The sequence below is a fragment of the Pocillopora damicornis genome, chromosome 2 (assembly GCF_964200805.1).
Source record: "Pocillopora damicornis chromosome 2, jaPocDami1.2, whole genome shotgun sequence".
Lineage (NCBI taxonomy): Eukaryota > Metazoa > Cnidaria > Anthozoa > Scleractinia > Pocilloporidae > Pocillopora > Pocillopora damicornis.
This window is the reverse complement of record NC_142671.1, coordinates 30,932,928-30,949,577: the sequence shown is the minus strand read 5'-3', so window position 1 is coordinate 30,949,577 and position 16,650 is coordinate 30,932,928. Positions and strand designations below refer to the sequence as shown.

Sequence of the window (16,650 nt, the reverse complement as noted above, 5' to 3'; positions counted from 1 at the left end):
TAAATTTTTAATTTTTAATTTTCGAGGTCTTTTTTGTAAACCACTTTTTAGTGAAAAAGTTTCCTCATTAAAGATTGTCATTATTATTATTATTAAGTCAATTTTTTAATTGTGTATTTCTTGCAATTTCTACAGTTTCTTATCCTCCTTTCCTTTCCTTCCTTTCAACTCTTTTAGCCACATTTTCTTTTCCTTTCCCGTCTCAGTTCTGTCATTACCACTGCTACTTGCTGAAGGCTTAGATGGAGAGCTAAACTTGGAATAATCTGATTGGTTCTGGTAGGATGAAGCACTGTGATAAACTGCCACACCAGTTTGGTGTTGGAAGGGTAGACCAAAAGAACGGTAATTTGAGGTACTTGCATGTCCTTGAGTAGCATAACCTGGCTTTGAAAAAGCCCTTAGCTGCCTGTAAACAGGGGAACCACTTTGTCCATATAGAGGGATGTTATTAATCCACGGCTCCATTTTACACCTGTATCTTCGAATCCTAGGAAAAAGAGAACAGAAAGAGAAACACAAAGAGATAGAAAAGGAAATTGTGACCACTTACCCACGATGGGCTCTTGCCTCGACAAAAATCACGAACGCGGGAAACGTCACGAAAATTCTTTTCATATATGAGGTACCTACCTGTTTGAAATTGAGCACCGCTGGGCAAAATGATTATTTTCGAATCCATCGCCGTAAGGAACGCATTGGATCAGTGATCCGATGAATCCTTGTCCAGAGTGGATTTGATAAATCGCTGATCTCAAAATGGATTTGCTCGAAAGGAAAGTGTCAGATCAGAAATCCTGATCTGGATTCTACCAAAGGAACGCACCCTTAAGCTCCATTCCTTGAATGCACCGTGATCTGTGTGATCTTGCGTCACAATTCTCAATCCGGATCCTCCTAAAGGAACGCATCCTAAATCACTTTGAAACGCAAGCCTCTTTACTCACAAGTACATATGCTAAATTAGTTATTCTGTTGATGGTTTAAAGAACATTACAAATCTCAATCGAAAAGGTCCATGAAATTAAGGACTCATATTATGTAAGCCCAGCGTGCGTATCGTTGCGGCTTTCCATACTTCGTGCAGTTGCAAGAAATTAAAGTAACCGCAACCAGAAAGTTGCACGTTGATCGCACAATGTTTTGCTTCCGCCGGGTGCAGTGTATTTGCATGTTAACCAAACTAAAAATCGCTTTCGAACGATGTGATGACACCATCATTTTGGTTTGGTTTGCATTTATTAATCTTGTCTCTATGTATGAATGTTGTTTTATCTATTCGTAGTTTGAGCCGTGGCTGTTCAGTATCTGCTTGGAAGGGTGAATCAGCCGGTAATGAGTCCGCAGCTCGGATGCAAGGTGAAGTTTTTTCTATCTTCTGTCTTGGAAATTTTAAAGCTTATCAAAACTGTATATTTTAATTGATGTTTAGGCAAAAAATTGTGAGAATCGCTTCTTTTACCCTGCGTGTACAATAACGAGATCACGAGAAGCAAACATACTAGGCTGCATAGCGAGTGATGTCCAGTCATCGTCTGATGTTTGAATCAGATGCGTGTGTCATGCAAATATGTCCCTGGATGAAGTTGCAACGTTTTTAAAATTGACTACGTTTCGAGGAATGTAAAATTCTTTACAACCAAATAGAGGGACTATACGTGTTGTGGAGGAGGTTCGGGTGATAAGAAGCTAGATGACTAGTAGTATGTAGTCGAAACATCGCGATGCACATCGGAGCCGACTACATCGTTAGACAAACGATTATATTTCAATACAAAAGAAAAGGCGCGTAACGGCTTCTTTATTTTATTTGGAGTTACACGCGGGTAATCTCTAAAGTCTTTCTTAACATCAACTAATCAATATCTTGCTTACGCGCAGAAATCAGCTTTACTTTTGTGATCTGCCATTCTTAAGTTTAACTCTTCTTAAAGGTCGTTCTGAGTTTCGCAGAACTTCCCACTTGCGTTACTTAAGGTTAAAAAAACTGGTATATTTACGTTTAAGGAAATCCACACCCAGATACCTAATTCCGTGTGGGAGTTAAGGCTTCCTCACGTTCTACAGCGATTCGGGGGCACTAATTTCCTGAAAGAAATGAAAAAAATTGCCAAAGCTGAAGTTTGGACACATGTGCTGCGAGTTCTACTCAATGTCCGAACTTTCGGGGTTTGTTTACAACAAAAGTCACGTGACACTACACGTGAAATCTAAAGCCCAAAAGGTGAATTGCAAAACAAGATGCTGCATAAGCTGGTGTGCTTTATCCCTCACTAGACCCACAAATTGCCTCCTAAAGGTGGTGATAACACTAAGACCCACCAAATCTACCAACCTAGCCTACGTAATTCACCTATATACTTTACCTACCTATCTTCCTAACCTACAAAATTCACTAACATTCTTAACCTACCTACCGACCCTACTAGACTAACCTACATATGTAGCCTACCATTTAACACACCTACCTAATATACCTACCTACCTATCTAATAAACTTAACCTACTTAACTAAGCTGACTCATTGATCTGCCAACCTTATCTACCTACCCGACCTAACTATTAAACTTCCTCAGCTGTTCATCTACTTTAAAAATACCGACCAACCCAAATTACCTAAACTACATGAATAATGTTCTTATATACCTAACCCACTTACCTAACTTACCTATCTTACTTTCCTAACTAATTTACCTGCGTAACCTATACCTGCCTTACCTAATTAAGAACCTATAACCTACCTCACTTACCTAGCCTTTTTACTAGTCTAACAAACTCACCAAAACTGCCAACCTAATCTAACCTACCTGAACTTCCTCCCTACCCTGCTTACCTAACTTATTTTTATCTTACGTGTCCACTAACTTAAATTCTTACCTATCTTTCCACTTATCAACTTGTATGTCTATCTACGTATCTATTCATTTGTCCGTCTGTGTCTAACTGCATTTTATCTGCCTATCTGTGCATTTTCTTGTTAAAACATACCACTATCGCTCTCTGTCTGTCTATCTTTCTATTTGTTTTCTGTCTTCCTATCTATCTATCTATCTCCCTATCTGCCCATCTGTCTATCTATCCACTTATCTATTTGTCTTGCATGCTGTCTATCTGTCTGTCCATCTATCTGTCTCTCTGTCTATCTGCTTGTCTTTTTATGTCTGTCTATCTGTCTGTAGATCGACTAAGCTTGTGACTGGTGTATGTGTTCATGCAATTTAGCCACTTTTCTAGATCACAAGGGTTTCATGTAAATAGGAAACTGCCAGAAATAATGATGTTAAGATTTTACTTTTTTCAGATCAAGAACTTTTTCGCAGAAGGGCAATGTCAGCAGCAGAATATAAAGTCACGATTGCAGGTATCAGGCCATGGTTATTAATCATTTCTCCATCAAGTGTTTAAATAAATTTATCTAGGAAGTAAATCTTCATGCTGATTTCCTATTGGCCTATTTGTCTGTGTGGACGATAATTAGCCAATAGCGGAAAAAGTTATCGCAATCAATAATCCAACATCAAAGGGCCCAATTCTTTTTAAGTTTCCAGTTTGTTCCTATATGTAATCCTCTGCGCACATTTGACATAAAATGAAGCAAACGTCAACTCTTGCAAGGGACAGAAACAATGTTTAAAAGGTTTTTATAGTAATAGGGAGGTTGCAATTGTAGATTTGGCTACCAACCTGACAAAATTACCTACCTACTTAACCTAAATATCTAACTAATTTACTAGATCTACTGATCTGACCTACCTACCTACCGTACCTATATTACTAACCTACCTAACCGCTATCTTTCTATTTACCTATCTGTCTATCTAATCTATCTGATCTATTTAGCTATCTAATCTAACTGATATAGCGAAGGATCAGTCTAGTCACCATCGGTTTATCTGTCACTATATCGGCTACGCTGATAGCAGTGTACGTGTTCCTCTAATTTAGGCACCCTTTCTAGTGGTATGGGTTTTATGTTAATACAGCTAATCTAGCTAGTCTAGCTGGTCTATCTTGTCTAGCTTTTTAATCCGACCAAATCTATCTAATCTAATCTCTCTAATCTGTCTCATCTATCTAATCTCTTTACATGTCCGTCTGTACATCTAATCATATTTTATCTGTCTATTTTCTTGTTAATATAGACCACTTCCGCTTGTCTGTTTTTTTTATCCGTCTTTCTATTTGCTGATGTATTTGTCTTTCTTCCTATCTGTCTATCTGTTTATCTGTCTCTATGTCGGCTACGCTGATGACAGCGGTGTGCGTGTTCCTCTAATTTAGGCATTCTTTCCAGTGGTATGGGTTTTAGGTGAAAAAGACTATGGAGCTTAACGCCGATTTGCCATTGGCCTTTTTTCTGTGTGAACAAGAATAGACCATTTTTTTCTTAATGTTTTCAGAGCAACCTCTTTTTCGCAGAAGGGCAATGTCATCGGTGGAGGATAAAGGCAGGATTGCAGGTATCAGGCCGTAATTAATGATCAATTTTTCATTAAGTCTATAACTTTAAGTTAATGTGGGTAATGGAGCTTCATGCTGATTTGCTGTTCGCCTTTTTGTCTGAGTGGACGATAATGACCCATGCAGTAACAGAAAAAGTTATTGCAATCAATAATCTCACATCAAGGAGCCCAATCTTCTATAAGGTTCCAGTTGGTTACTAGGTTTATTTCGCCATCCTCCTCGAACATTCAACTTTAACAAAAACAACAAGAAGTTTACTTTAGTGTGCAGTAGAAATTAGTCTGATCGTCCGGATGAGTGTATTCCTGAGAAGGACTGTTGTTAGTAGTGGTGACTAACGTTTCGACAACCTGAGTGGAAGTAATCATCAGAGTTAGGTAAATAATTGTTGTCAGTCGAATGTTCTAAGTTTGGTTCGTATAAACTTATTGGTCAGTTTCGCCCTGACGTTATTGGCTGTAAGACCCAAGTGGCGTATGTTGGTCGTGATTGGTCTGTTTCGATCCATTGGTAACGTTAGGTCGTTCTGTTCGGATCGTTTGTAATGTTGATGTCGCGAATTAGTCGTTTGTATGGTGCCAGTGGTAGTTGACACCTGTTAAGGGTTTGTTTTAGGTTAGTAAACCAGCTCTCCAGAGTCAGTCGTTGAAAGTAGTTTGTGCTGTAGGTAAGGCATTGCGCAGAGTCCCAGTCAATAGTGTGGTTCATAAGTCGATGATGTTCAATCGATGATTATTGATATCACCTTTCCTCGTCACTCCCTTGTGTTCAGTTGGTCTAAATTATGAGGTTTCTGCCAGTCTCTCTGGTGTGAGAGGCGTGGCAGTCGGAAAAATTGATCTCATAAATCGCTCCCTGTCTGTTCCTCAGTTCGTCCTATTCTTGAACGTTTGTCCATAACTGACGTTGTGTAGTGATGGGTTTGTGGGCGATGCGGTTATTGAACGGTTTTAGGATGCGCGAGATGTTCTCAGACATGCTCCTTATGCACGGTGTAGTCGCTGTAGTCGTAAGATTTGCGGTGTCGTTTGTTTCGGTAGTTTTAGTGGGTCGGTGAGTGTTTCGTCATGAAGTCTTTGTTATAGTTGTTCTTTGGCAAAACACGGTCAAGTTATTTCTTTTCATCCGAGAAGCTGCTTGTGATACATACTAGTTGTACTTGTCGCGTCAGAGTCTGATAAGTCTACAAATCGATCATGTAGGTCAAAAGTGTAAACTAACCTCTGGAATAACTCTATTGACACAATACGTGGAAACTTTTTTGTAACACCCACATTACTTCTGGAGGATTTTTATCAAGGTGGCCATCAAGACATAGTGCTTAAATAGAATTTGTGACGGACCTGTCTTTTTCTGTTGTTACGTAGTAATTTAAACGAGTGCAAACTTATACTTGTTGTTACCAATTAATTTAGGCAGGGTCTGTTCGATTGTTGGAGTGGCAAAAGTTTCGCACAATTATTATCATAGTCCGTAATTCAAGTCAAGGAGAAGTAATTTTTAGTTACTATTCAGGGGGTGATTAGTGTCATCTTTGCGTCAGTGTGGGCTCTGTATTGTACCAGCTTTTGTGATTTTAATCAGAAAAAAATTATAAAAATAATATATTGCCCCCATTAAGTGTTCCCCATAAAGTTTGAATCATCGGAGATCGAGAAACCGAGATGGCATATAAAAATTATATGAATATGCGAATTACGCTCATCGCCAGACACTGATCGCTATTCTCCCTGGGAACAATCGCAATTGAAGTGCCAGTGAAATTTTCCTTACGTAAGCTAGGAGTTAGACTGAATTTAGAAACTATGAATTTAGTGTGGCAGCATTTAGTCTATTATAGAACAAGGGGACACAGAAGTTATAGCCAGAGCGTAATCGCCCCTTGCATACACGAAAAACTATCTCTCGAAGGAGGGTTTGTCACAATAACTATAAAAGATATACAAAAGAAAAGGGAGTGCCTTATTCCACTTCATGCGTTCCAGCTGTCAGAGTTTATAGCAATGCAAAATTATTCCCCGATTTCTTGAGAAAGAGAAATGGGAGACTGGGTAAACTTAATTGGATCTATTAAAGAACAAATCAGTGATCAGCGTGTTAAGTATTTTATTTCTCCCAATAAGAAGTAGATGATAATTTTCGATGTTCAATCGATAAGAAAAACTAAAAAGACAGCATCCATGTTGGATCTGACTCCAGCTGCCAACACTCCATGCATGATGTCCTCATCTCCCAGGTAGAACAATGCCACCTATGATACAATCATCAAGGTTAATAGTGTACACTCTTATGCATTGCCAGTCTTCTTTTTCGTAGATGTTTAAAGAGAATTGTCAACAGTTATGAAGAAATTTAAAACAGGAGATTAGATGGAAATTATTTTTTAAATGGGGACGAATGGTTACTCATTTCGTATTCAAGACTTATTTATTTCTTAAGCTATCACCTTTTTTTCATATGTAATATTATTACATGTAATAATGATAATCATGATAATGATAGTGATAGTGATAATGATAATGGCAATGGCAATGGCAATGGCAATGGCAATGGCAATGACAATGGCAATGGCAATGGCAATGGCAATGATAATGGTAATGATAATGATAATGATAATGATAATGATGATGATACTAATGATAATGGTAATGATGATGATGATGATGATGATAGCGATCGTGATAGTGATAATGAAAATGACAATGGTAATGATGATAATGATATTGACAAAGATAATGATATTGGTAATGATGATAATAATACTAATACCAAAAGAACATTTTACTTATACGTCCAGTTGTGCTTATGCCATAACTTACTCTTTCATCGTCCTTTGACACAAATGCTTCTTTGTAAGCGTCTGTTGCTTGATCTACGTCATCTCGATTGGTAAGAAGATCACCAATATACAAGCTTGTCTTTCGGTGAAAACAGTTATAGCAGATAAGAAAAAAACAAAAAGAGATTAAAACTGAAGCTGGGCGTTCAGAAATCTTTTCGCTCGGGACTGTGTTCTTATATCCTTCTAAATGCTGTCAGTACTGTTCATCATGGTTGTTTGAAACGAAGTTGTTTCAGCAAGCTGTTGTCAAAAATTGTAATTTTTTTTTTATCAACACCAACGTGAACCACTACGAGCCTAAAAAAGGTACAGTCGAACATATATTAGACGGTCACCTAAGGGAATGGCGCGGTGACCACTTGAAACAGGTTCCACAGATTAAGATTATTATAAAAAAAACGTCAACTTATGCCATTATTGACCACTCAATGAAAAATCTGGCTCAAAAATACTACTGACTTTGATTTCGCGAGATAAAAACTTGAAAGATTACTCTAAGTTTTATCGAGTGGTCCCCCTTTAAGGGTAAAAGGTGTCGGGAATTTGCGCTCACCGCTTAATACAGGGTAAGCGCTTTATATGGTGCCGCTTATTACAGATTAAACGGTAGGAAGCTTGTATGATCGTGTTTGCTTAAAAGGCATTCTTTCATATTTGTGAAAATAAGTTACTCGAGATCCAAAATATTTTTTGACAAAATGATTTGGTTGTTGGGAAATAAAACGCATAAAAGTTCTAATGTTATTTTGAACATAAAATAGTTTTGATTCGTTTATTTTCCTTAGCAAGTGAGACCACTTTTCACAATTAATATTTTCAAAACTTGAACTCCAGTTGTAAAATTTTTTTAAATTTCTTTTTGAAAATTCACGCTCTTTTCCCCTACACACCATTGGCTTATTTCAATAAAACTCTTTAGCAATGTTCCTACCATAAAATCATCAGGATCAGTCATTGCCTTCTCCAGATTACCGAGATCCTGTTCAGATGTGAACGGTCCATCGCTCTCAAATGTCATCTTCCACTCCTTGAAGAACCGTTCAATATCTTTATACTTCATATCTATCAGAAATTCGCGAAATGCTTCCTTGGCTTCGGTCTCCAGCTCTAACCAAAAAACGGAAAAGTCGTTGTCAATCTTTTCATTTTTACTAGGACTTGATCTTAAATTTTGATGTAGACGCCAACCAACAAAATCCGAATAAGGTGATAATCAAAGTTTGTTACTTTGTTGCACCGACTTAGGGTTATTGGCTTAGACTTACTTCGCAGAAAAAGCAGTCTTAACTAAATGCATCTGAGAACATTCCTTCTTTAGACCTTTGTTTTTGTTGATCTGAGCAATTTGTTTTCTCTCGGTTTCTGTTTCTTTTCCTCTCAGAAAATGGAGATGAATCATCAGTGACGTTATTGAGACGTAATCTTAAAAATTGGTGGTTGGATTTCTCCTCTCTTCTGGCGGCGTTTAAGCTGTCAGAACAAGAAGGAAGATAAATCTATTTTTAAAAGAAAAAAAGAAAGTAAATGACCTACCTTCTTTCGACGATATTTTTTTGTAGTAAGTTCCTGTGTAGTATCCATCATTAAAGTACTTCTTCAAATTGGTCACGTAATGGGGCTCACAGTGACTTTCTGCAAGTAGTTAATGGAAAAGCCTGATTTGTCAGCGGCAAGGCTGTAAATAGTACAACTCGAGTATTTAGAACAAGTCCACAACAAAATGACGCCATCGATGGTATTAAAATGATAGTCAAAATAATAATAATCATGATAACGTCAGTAACGAGAATGATGGTTATGATGATGATACTGACAACGATGATAACACAACACCAGTTTTGCAAGATCGGCGCACTAAAGGCAGAGAGGAGAAGTTATTTTGCTAAATTTTTTTTAAGAGAGAAAACTGTGAAAAGCAGCTTTATTGCCATTTTACAGTTTATAATAAGTTTTTTACGGATCGACAGCCTATCAGGAACAACAAAGATGAAAAATGTAAATTTAATTTTGCATAAAAGTATAAAAATCTGCGTGTAATTTAATAACAATTTGTTCATTATTATTAACTGTTATTATTTTTATCTGAATTGTCACTTATGCTTGAAAATTGTGGTCCCCAAAAACATGCCACTCTACGCACAAACATGTCAGAGATACTCTGCCTTAATTTTTTAAATTCTCTCACATTGCCGTTTGTTACAAGCTTGGTATCTAAAGAGATGTCAAAATCTAGCTTCTACTGTGAAATCAGAAGTCTTGTTGATGGTCAGACGAACTGCGTTGAAATAACATCCCATTTATAGCTACAATTTTGCGCTGCTGCTCTCCAGTTAATTTTTTAGGACAAAAATTTATTTATAATTTTATTTACAAAATACCCGTGTGTGAGTTAATTCGAAATTTTCGTTCTTTTTCGCGTTAATCCTCTTTCCTTTCGTAAAAATGTAGACATCATTTACAATGTTTCAATTAATGCACCCATCCTAAAAAAAATAAATCTTGCATGCATAGCATGCCTATGTTGTATAATGGTCTGCAATCATGAAAGAACGCTATAAGAAAATACATGGCTTTCGTTTTAAATTACAGGTTGCGTCATCTTTTGGACGTCACTACTAACCTTTAGCCGTGAATGCCAAAAACAGGACATAAGCATGAACATGTTGTGGGAATATTTAGACCAATTCTTTCTTTTTTTCTTCCAATTCGGCAAACGTTTAATCCAACTCAGTTCTTAAATTTCAAGAGCTGATATTTTTCCTTTTTGACACAACGAGTTAAAGAGTAATGGTAAAACATGTCATGCCCTTCTTTGCACTATGCAAAGGGAACACGCCACGTTTCCTTGATTAATATTCTCGGTGCCAGAACACGGCTCTAAGCAACCTTTAGTGTTAGGACATATTGTGTAGCTGTGAGAAGTTCCTGCGTAAATAATGTGTACTTTCATTAAGAAAAGCCGATTGGATCGGTGGTGTAAAGTCTTTATAAACATTTACATTCAGAGGAAAGTGAACACTGGAAAATGTTGGTAGAACAATAAACAAAAGGGACAGGACATGCTAATAAACCTTTAGTTTTTCACGGCTTCCCATCGGGATTTTAAAATACGATATGTATAGTGCCTGGTGTATTAATATTGTCTCCTTTAGCTTTTTTTTTTACAACGTGTTCACGCGCAAGCAATTGGCACACAACTTTCGCACTATAAGAAATTTCGGTGCCATTCATCACTAACATTAACAGCCTTCGGTCTCAAGACACTCAATAAGGTGCACTTTCATTCAAAAGAGAAATTCAGCTTTAAAATAAGAATGTAAAAATGAGCCATATTTTTTGACAGAAAGGAGAGTATTGGCAATGGTTGCATCCCACAGCTTAACAATATAAACTGGTTAAGGCGTACGTGAGACATATTTAGTTACAGTAGGAACAATGTTATCCAAAATAACATTTTTCTCAGTATAAACGTCGAAGAGGAACATTTAAAAAAACGTTTAACAAACGACTACCACTGTAAGAGAATTGGGAGGGGTACTAACAGAGGGTAAGAATCAGGTGCAAGAGGCAGGATAAATATTCTTAAAAACGAAATGGTGAGAATGAGAGGAGTACTGAGAAGTACTCAAGATGAGCCGTTTTTGTGCTGCATGAAAGAGAAGCTACAAAAATACCTTATTTTTCAACTGCAGTATATTCAGGCCTACCTTGAACTAAAAATAATGCCACGAGTAGAATCAAAGACGCGGGATTCATGTCCAGAGTATTATTCTACAAGCAGCTCGCGAATTAATGAAATGGCTTTAAGTAATTATTAGCAGGTATCAGCTTACTGTACACTTTGTTTAATTTGGTTTTAAATTACACAGCTGACCACTTGTTTGCTCTTAGCTTTTGTTTCAAGCAAGAAAGAAACGACGCGTTTTACATGAGGTCATAACCTGCCATAGAAACGATTTTGAAACGATTTTGTTATTCTTTCACGTCAGAGACTGCATTTGTGTTGGAAATAACGCTCTAGAAAAATGAAAAATTTTAGAGCTAATTCTTTGTTTTTCTCAACCTGGCAAAATGTGGCCGGTTGCCACATCGCTGAAATGCATTTTATGCTAATCACTGTCTCTAATCAATTTAAAAAAGGCCCTGGTATGTTTGCATGATTGAGATCTCTTTAATGTATCTCCCCATTCCTTTTTCCTGCACTGAATCCGGAAAGTAACCATGCTAGCTTTCGTTTTGAACTTTTTTCATCACTAAAATAAAGTAACTCACCTTTCATCTGTATTAACAATGAAACATCAATATTTATCATCAAGAATGCGATGGCAGTACCTTATACTTTCATCTATGGTGAGAAGAGACGGCTAACAACAATGTATTTTCAGATAAAAATGAAGGGTGAAGAAATTGACCTTATTGTACAAACTTTGTGATAAGAATACATGAAAGTCATATATTTGTACTGCGGAAAATACATTTTAAGCAAATGAAGATCATCACAGTATATACTCAACTTAAGCAGTTGAGAAATAAGGCCTGAAAAAAATTCAGGCCTGAACGGGAATCGAACCCATGACCTCTGCGATACCGGTGCAGCGCTCTAACCAACTGAGCTATCAAGCCAATTGGGAGCTGGTCAATTGTGAGTTCGTTACATACCCGTGGATGGAGAAGGTGTGATAAGAATACATGAAAGTCATATATTTGTACTGCGGAAAATACATTTTCAGGCCTTATTTCTCAACTGCTTAAGTTGAGTATATACTGTGATGATCTTCATTTGCTTAAAATGTATTTTCCGCAGTACAAATATATGACTTTCATGTATTCTTATCACACCTTCTCCATCCACGGGTATGTAACGAACTCACAATTGACCAGCTCCCAATTGGCTTGATAGCTCAGTTGGTTAGAGCGCTGCACCGGTATCGCAGAGGTCATGGGTTCGATTCCCGTTCAGGCCTGAATTTTTTTCAGGCCTTATTTCTCAACTGCTTAAGTTGAATATACACTGTGATGATCTTCATTTGCTTAAAATGTATTTTCCGCAGTACAAATATATGACTTTCATGTATTCTTATCACACCTTCTCCATCCACGGGTATGTAACGAACTCACAATTGACCAGCTCCCAATTGGCTTGATAGCTCAGTTGGTTAGAGCGCTGCACCGGTATCGCAGAGGTCATGGGTTCGATTCCCGTTCAGGCCTGAATTTTTTTCAGGCCTTATTTCTCAACTGCTTAAGTTGAGTATATACTGTGATGATCTTCATTTGCTTAAAATGTATTTTCCGCAGTACAAATATATGACTTTCATGTATTCTTATCACACCTTCTCCATCCACGGGTATGTAACGAACTCACAATTGACCAGCTCCCAATTGGCTTGATAGCTCAGTTGGTTAGAGCGCTGCACCGGTATCGCAGAGGTCATGGGTTCGATTCCCGTTCAGGCCTGAATTTTTTTCAGGCCTTATTTCTCAATTGCTTAAGTTGAGTATATACTGTGATGATCTTCATTTGCTTAAAATGTACAAACTTTGCTCGAAATTTTTTTTTGTTTCTTACACTAATGAGTGAAACTTCTATGAAATATACATATTTTTTATTAACTCAATTTCGTTTCAAATGACAAAAGGTTCCAACGGTATTTCATAATCCCTGGCCTTAGCCGCACGCTTTAAAATGATCGTCGTCTTGTGATTTCAAGTAAATTGAATGAATAACTTTTAAATTGTGACGAAATTATCCAGGATTGGACTTATTTTCCTTTACTTTTCTTGATGAATGGCAAAACTAAAGCCATTGACAACGTATTCATACTCGTTTGCTGGCGCTTCGGACAGTTTACTAGCTATTGAATTGATACTGACATTGAAAATCTAACATCACATGTGAAAGCGCCATCAACTGACGCGTGTCACTATTTACAAGACTTAAAATAATAAGAATAATATACCTTTGTTTTTCACTCCTTTCATTCACGTATCAAATGGGAACAGACTTTTGAACCACGCCTTGTTTTAATAGATTCGAACAGACGTTTTATTAATTTGCCCACGCACACATTTTAAACATTTCCATGTCTGAAGAAAAATCATGTAGACCGCTGAAGTAAGATCGTCCTATTTTTTTCTACTGAGAGAAAACGATAAAGGTTTCTCATTTGCTGTTATCTCATTTTTTGATTGCAATAAGAAACTTTAATTTATAGGAAGAAGTATTGCGAACTTTGGGCTTGATGGTTGAAAAAAAAAAAGATGTTACTTTGTTTTTCACGAGCTTGGGACAAAGTACAGCGTGCAGCGTGCAACGTGCAGCGTGTAGTGTGTAGCGTGCAGCGTGCAGCGTGCGGCGTGCAGCGTGCAGCGTGTAGCGTGCAACATGCTACATCGGAATGCGAAATTCAAAGGTCTGAGGGTTTGAGTCCTCGCCAGAGACTCCGATTTCACTACTTTTTCCAGCTCGTGACAACATACAATCCAATTGTTCTTTTTTTAGTTTCAGTTTCTAGCAACGTTCTGGAAAAAAAAAAAAAAAAAAAAAAAAAAAAAAGGAACACTGCTAAATGCGTCTGGAAGTTTTCGCTGCCATCGTAGCTGAAAACTATACAGTCTATCCTTAACGATAATCGCCTTATTCTTCAAGCTGTAAAAATACCTTCCCACGTACCATGCCCAACTTCTAAAGATTTTAGACTGCAATTGTTTTCTCCTTTACCTTCCTGTCACGTTATGAAGTTTCCGAGGATTTTCGGTTTAAATGCTAAGGTTGATTTCCACCAAACGAAGCTAAGGCTCCATCGGCGTCAGCTGTTTTCGTATCAATTTGTAGTTTTAGCTAGGATCTTTGTTTTGTGACGGATTTTCTTCAAATCAAACATGCTTATGATCTAACTTGTTTCGACCTCAGACTTCTAAAGCGTTAAAGCGAATTTCTTTAACAATATTTCCGTTTCTCTGACAGTCGAACAAAACGAGTTCAGCGTTTTTATTCCTTGCAGTCTGAGTAAGTCTCAAAATTTATTAGGGATCAAGTCTTTGATCTTCAGCTTCGCTCTTTGGTCTTTAATCTTCAATCTTTGCTTTGCAAGCTAACAAAGCATAAGACGTCATCGTTGCCGTAAGTACACATGTGAAAAGTTTCTTAGTCTCTTACCGTTGGCTCCAAACTAACAGATGGTGATTTCGAGTCAAAGCTTTTGGCCTGAGCGGGATATTGGACTATTGCCAACAGCGCCATAATTTGCCAAAAGGCCAGGTAAGAGCTTAACGGCTTTGATTAAGTAATTAAACAAATTTGTACACAAAAATGCCGCAGAAAATAACTCAAATGATCAAACCTTACATACGTAGAAGCAGAGAAAATTTAACAACCGAGGAAGAAAAATCATCATGTTGACGACATGATGGAATCGCCTTCCTTGTAATCTATGGCCAAAACGGCAAAAATCATGGTAAAAGGATCCATTTTGCCCTGGCCTTTAGGTTGCTAAAGATGGTTATTAAAATCGCATGTATTTTGCATTTGCTCCAACAAACCTTTCCTGTAGTAGCATATTCATTTCTTTGCGTCCTATGCGCAGTGTAAAGTAGGAGAATAAGAGAAACAGCATTCTTCATGAGCCATGGGCTTAGTGTTAATTAAAGTTGGGCCGACACCGATACCAAATATGCGATACTGGCGATACCAAGGTCTGCACGGAAATATCGACATTAGCGAAAAGTATCGATGCTTTCGATACTGCACGTGATCTGCCTGCGCTTTGTCCCACGCCGGCGACCACCCACTGAAGCTAGAAAGACTCATTGCTCGAGATTGAGCGCCGATGTGCACCAGTCTAAGTGGCGTGTGAGCGCTACAATAGTGAAATGATCGACAACAGTGAGTCTCGCCATGAGTGCGTCCCTAATCCCGTTTTAATTTTTTTACTGTCTTGTTCATGATTCTAAAGAGAGCTGAAAGAAGTATAGTGGTAAAAGCGAACCCAGAAATCTTAATTATATTTATTGGTTGGCGTAGTAAGATAGTTATACTGAGAAACCCATGTTTTTAGACGCAATTTTACCCTAAACTGGTGCACTCGTGAGAAGAGGTTCAAGTAAGTTTTTGCGCCCCAAAAAAAGCGTAAGCGACAGAGATGCGCAAAGAACATGTATGTTAATACCCTATTTGAACTTTCCATAAACAACTTTGACACTTGTAGTAGCCGCGAACACAATGGATATTTATGAGCAAATCACAAAGCGAAGCAAAGAATATAGAGCATGCATGATTAAGTTCATGCATGGACAAGAGGGTTAAACCATTCAAAGCCTCTCTCAATGAAATATGTCTACAAGACCAGTTGCAGAACGCCTCGGAACCCAATCTTACACTGTCACGAAACGTTCCAGTCCATTTCTTGACCTTGTTTTCCTTCAAAAAACCCCGTCTTTGGGTAGGAGATTTGATTGCGTGACACGAAGGTATTCTGTTTATCGTGCGTTGGCCCACAGGCAGCAATGGTGCACTGATGATAAACTTTGGTTACTACAAGGAATATTCTATTTGCAGAAACGTTATTTGTATCATTAAGAATAAAAGCAAAATGTCGTTTACATGAATTTTAATGTTTCGTATTTTTATGATCATAGTCCAGTTAAAAATATCGAATCGAAGTCACGCTCTAAATGTCAACATTATGAATCTCGCAGCGGGGTTTATCTACGTTACATAATTATCATTCCAATTTGACGTTGATAAGTTAAGTAAACTAAGCACCACTCGTTAAATGAACACATTTAAATGATCTTTAGCCTACCGTGAGTTATTTGTTGTGCACCTGCAATCATTTGAGCGGCCATTGAGCGCGAATTTGTAGCTTTTAATTCTTCTCTCCGATCTATTAACGTTTCGCTTTCCTATGTGGATCTTGTTGTTGAATCCATGCAATGGAAAATAGCTTTGGTAAGCCAGTTGGTACACTGAATCAGCACTTGTGCCTAAGTCACACGTTCGCCATGTTGCTCGACTTATTTCATCACCAGTCTCTAGCTAATTAACACAGGATTCCCAAGACCAAAATGTGAATGTCCGAGCTTTAAGTTTGGGGATAGGTTTACTGCCGCTAACTTAATAAGTGATCAGGTATAACCCTCCAAGAGTTTGCCAACTAGAAATTGGCAAGCTTTGTGGTTGAAGTCTTCTTATATCACGCTATAATCACGTGCATAACGAATCTTTGATTTTGTTTTTAAATGTTTGGGCATTCAGCTGCATGGAATGCTTTCATTACTTGATAAAAACTTAATAAAGAACGGATTTATCATATTCACCACAAGATTGAGCGGAAATCATAACA

At 37.7% G+C, this 16,650-nt stretch overlaps 1 protein-coding gene across 2 annotated transcripts; it reads right to left on the bottom strand.

Annotated features, from left to right (window-relative positions):
• Positions 1–6,556: 6,556 nt before the first annotated feature.
• LOC149050824 (uncharacterized) lies at positions 6,557–16,341 on the bottom strand. Of its 2 annotated transcripts, none has more exons than XM_089198410.1 (5): positions 16,111–16,341; positions 8,840–8,938; positions 8,238–8,413; positions 7,284–7,382; positions 6,557–6,715 (listed from the first exon to the last, which is right to left on the bottom strand). In XM_089198410.1, exons 1-5 carry the CDS (start codon positions 16,151–16,153, stop codon positions 6,611–6,613), a joined length of 522 nt encoding a protein of 173 aa, XP_089054536.1. In that variant the 5' UTR covers positions 16,154–16,341; the 3' UTR covers positions 6,557–6,610. The 2 variants fall into 2 exon arrangements, with proteins under 2 accessions (XP_089054536.1, XP_089054535.1); XM_089198409.1 differs by lacking the exon at positions 16,111–16,341 and adding an exon at positions 11,014–11,088.
• Positions 16,342–16,650: the final 309 nt, after the last annotated feature.

What these genes read in the sequence shown, in the direction of transcription:
- LOC149050824 (XM_089198409.1), bottom strand. Translation starts at nt 11,062, where the DNA reads ATGAATCCCGCGTCTTTGATTCTACTCGTGGCATTATTTTTAGTTCAA. An exon ending in GGCATTATTTTTAGTTCAAG is followed by an intron (nt 8,939 to 11,013) that starts GTAGGCCTGAAT and finishes AACTACTTGCAG; the next exon opens with AAAGTCACTGTGAGCCCCAT. An exon ending in CTGATCCTGATGATTTTATG is followed by an intron (nt 7,383 to 8,237) that starts GTAGGAACATTG and finishes TTTCACCGAAAG; the next exon opens with ACAAGCTTGTATATTGGTGA.